The sequence below is a fragment of the Mastomys coucha genome, unplaced genomic scaffold, assembly GCF_008632895.1.
Source record: "Mastomys coucha isolate ucsf_1 unplaced genomic scaffold, UCSF_Mcou_1 pScaffold22, whole genome shotgun sequence".
Taxonomy (NCBI): domain Eukaryota; kingdom Metazoa; phylum Chordata; class Mammalia; order Rodentia; family Muridae; genus Mastomys; species Mastomys coucha.
In genome coordinates this window covers 144,570,928-144,577,233 of record NW_022196905.1, presented here as the reverse complement: position 1 = coordinate 144,577,233, position 6,306 = coordinate 144,570,928, and the positions used below count along the sequence as shown (strand labels likewise).

The following is a 6,306-nucleotide window of genomic DNA, read 5'->3' as shown; positions in this document are numbered from 1 at the left end:
TTGAATTCCCTTTGCTCAAGTGTGTCAAGTTTGTGTCAAATAGACAAAACTAACCACACTTAGTCATCATGGCTATGGACAAAGATTTTGGGGTAAAAACTGAAATATTCTAGACCGAGGACCTAGTCTGTCTGTTTTAAGTTCTTTGTTAGGATCATGGGTTTGGAAAAAGCCAAGCAGTGGCTATGTCTGTTGGGTTTCCATCATGGATAAGCACCTGGGCTGAGTATTTAAGGAAACAGTGATTTGGCAAACGTTGTCAGAGGTGTCAGTGGAGCTCCGCCTGTGTTTCCTCAGTCCACAGGAAGAGAAAACTCATCTCCCTCCCTCACGGCAGCTTGAAAACAAAGGAAGGGCGGGGTCAAGATGGCCTCCTTTGAAGGCCACACCCACAGTGACTTAACTTTCATTCTATAGGTCCCACTTCCAAAGGTCCCATAAATTCACAACAGTGCCAGGAACCATTAGAAGACATTTAAGGTCCAAATCATAAGAGTGGTTAAGGACTTTAACAAGATGCCTACAGCGACTCTGCATAACCAGTGAAGAAATACGAAGGGAAACAACCTCAGGGAGGAAGGCAACTTGGTCACGGCCGGGAGCATCATTCATAGACTCCAAATGCGAAATACTCCGATAGAAGAGACAGAGCCTTGGTTGTGCCCTTCCCCAAGCAGGCTAAATCAGACCTTGCTTTGCCACAGCCAGCTAGCCCACCTAAGGTGGAGTCTTCAGACCTAGGTGAAGTCTATTGTCCTGCCACCCTCAGCAGCTTCCTGAAAGGAGCCACTACCTGCTGAGTGGCTGAGCTTGCTTTCCTGACTGAGATCCTGGCAAAGCAAGATCCTGGCAAAGTTGGGGATGGGTTCCTCCTTTTTAAATTCAGACACCAGGATTAAAGATGGAGCCTTGATCAGAGAACTTTGTTTTGGCTTCTTATTTCTCTCACCATCCTTCCCAACTATCCCCAGTTTTCCTTTCAGGAACCCAGTAACCCGTGGCCGCTGGCGACTACACTTGGTTAAATAGAGGAACTTGTTTTGTGATTTCAGTCAGTGTTGGGTAGCAAATAAACCAGGATAACTGTGATAACGTCAAGGTTTTTGTTCATTTGTTTTGTTTTCTGGATGCTACCGGATAGAAGGATGTTCTCCACTCTGTAGGAAAAGGCAATACAGTGTGCTTAGATAGATGCTTGTATTTTTCTTTTCCAAGGAACCCAGAAAGAAGGGGAGCGAGATGACGAAGTTCACTTACTGTTTCACTCTTTGGCAACAGAAGAACAGAAATGTCAGCCGTGTCTGGTGAGACAGTGGTGTGTGCCCTAGCAACGCCATGAGACTGCTCAGCTGTCCGCAAACCCACCCACAATCTTTGTCAAGCTTAAAGTAACATACAGACAGATGCAAAATATAAATTTATTCATAGTATTCTTTCCCCCACAATTATAAACTTTCAGTATAAAAGTGTCCAAGTCTTCATAAACATTTTTCACTTTCAAAAAACAAGGCCAAAGTTTCTGACTTTTTTGTGTGGGGATGGGGGGAATTTGTGCAACTAAGCAAATGGCCCCAGATCAGACCTGCCATCCTGAGTCACCTTTTAACTCTCCTTTGTCTCTGAGCTAAAAGAGAAGAGAACTTACCAGCAATAGACATATTATTCTAAAGCGTTTGGGAATTCTAACTCTTTGGGGAAGTTTGGGTTTCTGATTACCTTTGCTCTGTGGGTGACTTTAGGAAAAAAAAATATGTGGGATCTCAGCTTTTCTGAGCTTAAATAGAGGTCAAGAGGTGAGTGGTCCTAGGCTTCCACAGCATGCCTCCTGTTTGTCTGGTCATGCTAGTCATGATAAGTTGGTGTGATGAACTGCGTTCAAAGTTGCTATTCCAGCAGCCTGTAGAAGCTGTCAAAAGAATCAATAAGATGTTGATGGTTTCATTCGCTACTGAAAGCAATGACAAAGATGTTCATTCTGTGTTGTGGTGGTCATACTGGAATAAGATGTCATGGATGCCCATACTTAACAGACGGTGAAACTCGATGTAAGGAAAGGTCATGGCGGTGTCTACATGTGGGCACCCAGGGCTAGGCAGGCAGTGCTGACTACCTGGAGATCCAGCATGTATCAGTCTACATGGATTCACATGTGCATGCCAGGTCTGGGCTGGCAAGAAGGAGAGGCTTACGATGCTATTCTCAGCTTGGTCCACAGGTTCTAGAGCGGTCACCACAATGCAGGGGCCAACAGCCATTCTGCTGTATCCCTGGTGCTGAACTGGTGGCTGCTGGCCAAGACTGAAACCGTCTCAGATGCCATCTTTCCCCAAATTGTACCCTGTTTTAGGTAGTACCCTTAAAGTCCAGTGATCCACAACCACTACGGGGAGACCGGTTTCATTATACTGTCCCCAAGGGCTATTTTGTTCAACACTCCAAGTTTAAGTGAAGAGTCGTCTGTCCACACAATGGAAGCAGATAAACTTTTCTTCTTAACTTTGAAGATGGATTTCCTCCGATGTTTGTGCAGTAACTGTTTCAGCTTATCCTTAAACAAGGAGGTGGTAAGAGTGTAGAGGATGGGGTTTAAGGCACTGTTTACCGGAAGGAAAAAAACCACGATCCAGGAAGTGATTGTGCCTGGAGAAATAAACGAAGTTGGAAAAGAAATAGAATGTGGCTCCTCTCTCTGTTACCCCGACCCAGTCCCTCCCGGCTCCCATCTTGTCCCTACTACTGCAACAGAACACCAACTACAACCTCCCCAACAACATCTCCTGTGGCTCCCACACACTGTCCCCACCTAACTTCCATGTCTCCACTCATGGCTGAATCCTAGATGGCAACTGCAGCAGACACCTACCACTAAACCACTCGCCATGCCTGTTGACAGCAGACACCCACCACTAAACCACTCGCCATGCCTGTTGGCATTCCTTCTATGCTCTGCCCAACAGTTACCTAGCAACAGCCATGTAGGCCAGGCTTGCTATAAAAGGGACTGTTTGGCCTCTCCCTCTCTCTCTGACCCCTTTCTTGCCCCCAGTCCCCAATCTTTACGTGTTCCCAGCTTGCTGCTTCTTCTCTCTCTCTCCCTCTCTCTCTCTCCCCATTCCTCCCCTCTGTGGCCCTGTCCCTTGTCTTTCTCTGCCTCTACTCCCTTCTCATGCCCCCAAATAAACTTTACTCTGGGGGATGGGTCTGCTGAAGTACCCCTTCCCACAACACCATAACATGCTCTATAAAACCTATCCTTGGGTTTATAGAACACATCAGTGACTACCAGAAAGCCAGGCAGACTGTCCGCAGACCTCCTTCTCTTCTCTCTGTTTCCCCAGACCCAACTCCCCAATCTTATCCCCAGTGCTGCAGCAGAGCACCCATAGTAGCCTTCCCTGCCCCCTGCTCTCATCTTCTGTGAATCCCACAGATCTTCTTTTCCTAACCTTCCTCCCTCAACTTGTTTCTTTGTCCCAGACCACAACTCCAGCAGGTACCCTATGCTAACCCAAGGGCCACTCCTCACAGGGCAGCAAGTAAGCAGACCCACAACTCTCCCCCTGCTCCTAAGATCCGATGCTCTAGGTCAGTTGCATCCTAGCTCTGTAGCAGGAAACCTGCTCAGGTCTCCCTTTCCTCTCTGACCCCATCTTCAATGGATCACAAAGAACTTCTCCTCCAACTTTCTTTCCCACACTCCATCTCTCCTAGCCTTCAACACCAGTAGGCGTTTCCCATGGACACAAAAGCTGAACAGGCCCCAAACCAGGCAACACACAGCATCACATACTACAAAAATCCAGAGAGAAAACAGAAACCAAGAAACAAAACACCTACCCCACAAAGACAAATTCAGAATCATCCCAAAACCAGATGCTGAAATGCCAGTGTAAAAACACAATCAACAACAGCCAGGGCATTGACTCTTCAGGAGAGCTTAGCTATCCTATCATAGCAGGCAATGAATATTCCAACCTCACTGAAGCATAAGAAAATGACCTTAAATAAGCCTTTGTGGATATGATAGCATTTCCTTAAATAGGAAATGGATAAGTCCCTTAAGGTAACCAAAAAGACACAATAAACTAGTGTAAGGACATGTTCAAGACCTGAAGTTGGGAATAGAATCAATAAAGAAAAGCCAAACTAAGAGACTTCTGGAACTGAAAAAAATTTAGGAATTCTAACAGGAAATGTAAATGTAGTACAGATGTAAGCATCACCCACAGAGTACAAGAGATGGAAGAGAAAAATCTCAGGTACAGAAGTTATGATAGAAGAAGTTGATAGATTGGCCAAAGAAATCTAAAAAACTCCTTACTCAAAATATCCAGGAGACCTGGGACACCACGAGAAGACTAAACTTAAGAATAATGGGAATGCAGGAAGGAGAGGAAACCAAGCTCAGAGGCCCAGAAAAAATGCTTTTAATAAAGCCATGGAAAAAACTTTTCCTAACCTAAGGAAGGAGATGCCAATAAAGGTACAAGAAGCATACAGAACACCAAGTAGGTTGGACCATGAAAGAAGTTCCTTTGGCACATAATAGTCAAAACACTAAAAACATACAGAACAAAGAAAGAATATTGAAAGCTTTAAGGAAAAAATACCAAGTAATATATAAAGGCAGACCTGTTAGAATTATATCCAACTTTTCAATGGAGACAGTAAAAGCCAGAGAGGCCTGGGCAGATGTCCTACAGACCCTTAAGAGAACATAGATGCCAGCCCAAATGACTCCACACAGCAAAACTTTCAATCACTATCAATGAAAAAAGTAAGATATTTCATGATAAAGTCAAATTTAAACAATTTCTCTCTACAAATCTAGTCCCACAGGAGGGGCTGGAAGGAAAACTCCAACCTGAAGAGGTTAACTACACCTACTGAAACACAGGAAATAATCTCATACCAGCAAAATCAAGAGAAGGGAAACACACACACACATACATTCACACAGCAGCAGCAGCAACAACACCACCAATGACACACACACATTCACACAGCAGCAACAACAACACCAATGACAATACCAAAGTAACAGAAATCAACAATCATTGCCATTGATATCTCTTAATGATCTCAGTACTTCCATAAAAAGGTAAGTCTAATAGATAGACATCACCTCAGGGTAACAGGTTAAGTATTCCAAGCAAATGGACCTAAGAAGCAAGCTGGGTAGCCATTTTAATATCTAACAAAATAGACTTCAAACCAAAACTACTCAGAAGAGATAGAGAAGGACACTTCATACTCATCAGAGGAAAATCCACTAAGATGATGTTATATAAGTTTGTAAAAGAAACAGCACTGCAACTTAAATCACATACTGGCCCTCACACATTGATAGTGAGAGACTTCAGTACCCTGCTCGCACCGATGCACAGGTGATCCAGACAGAAACTAAACAGAGAAATGCTGGAGCTAACAACCCTTATAAACCAAATGGACCTCAGGTGTTTTTTTTTTTTTTTTTTTTTTTTTTCTTGGTTTTTTGAGACAGGGTTTCTCTGTATAGCCCTGGCTGTCCTGGAACTCACTCTGTAGACCAGGCTGGCCTCGAACTCAGAAATCCACCTGCCTCTGCCTCCCAAGTGCTGGGATTAAAGGCGTGCGCCACCACCGCCCGGCGGACCTCAGGTGTTTACAAAACTTTTCACTCAAACACAAAAGAGTACACTTTCTTCTCAGCACCTCGTGAAACTTTCTCCAAAACTGACCACATACTTGGACACAAAGCAAATCTCAACAGATATAAGAAAGTTGAAATAACTCCCTGCATCCTCTCAGACCACTACAGATTAAAGCTGAACAACAGAAACAAACAAACAAACAAACAGAAAAGCTTACAAGCTCATGGAACTGAACAACTCTCTACTGAGTGAAAAATGGGTTAATTCAGAAGTAAAGAAATTAAAGACTTATTAGAATTCAATGAAAATGAATACGCAGCATGCCCAGACTTAGGGGACATGATAAAAGTGGTGCCAAGAAGAGAGTTTATAGCACCAAGTGCCTACATAAAAAAAATTGGATCGATCTCATACTAGCAACTTAATAGCATACCTGAAAGCTCGAGAACAAAAAGAACAGGTCAAACTCAAGAGGAGTCCACAACAGGAAGTAATCAAACTGAGGGATGAAATCAATAAGACAGAAACAAAGAGAACAAAGAGTGGTTTTCTTTTTTCTTGAGAAAAATCAATATGAAAGACAGACCCTTATCTAAACTAACTAGTAGGTGGAGAATATCCAACTTAACAAAGTCAGAACTAGAAAGCAGGGTGATAACAAAAGGCTCCAAGG

At 43.7% G+C, this 6,306-nt stretch overlaps 1 protein-coding gene across 3 annotated transcripts in view; it reads right to left on the bottom strand.

Annotated features, from left to right (window-relative positions):
* Positions 1–1,538: 1,538 nt before the first annotated feature.
* Positions 1,539–6,306, bottom strand: part of Rxfp2 (relaxin family peptide receptor 2) — a 65,135-nt gene continuing 60,367 nt past the window's right edge. For all 3 annotated transcript variants that reach the window (XM_031338822.1, XM_031338821.1, XM_031338823.1), the window contains one exon: positions 1,539–2,640. In XM_031338822.1, the coding sequence (XP_031194682.1) occupies positions 2,381–2,640 (260 nt within the window). In that variant the 3' untranslated portion in view covers positions 1,539–2,380. The remainder of the gene's footprint in view (positions 2,641–6,306) is intronic.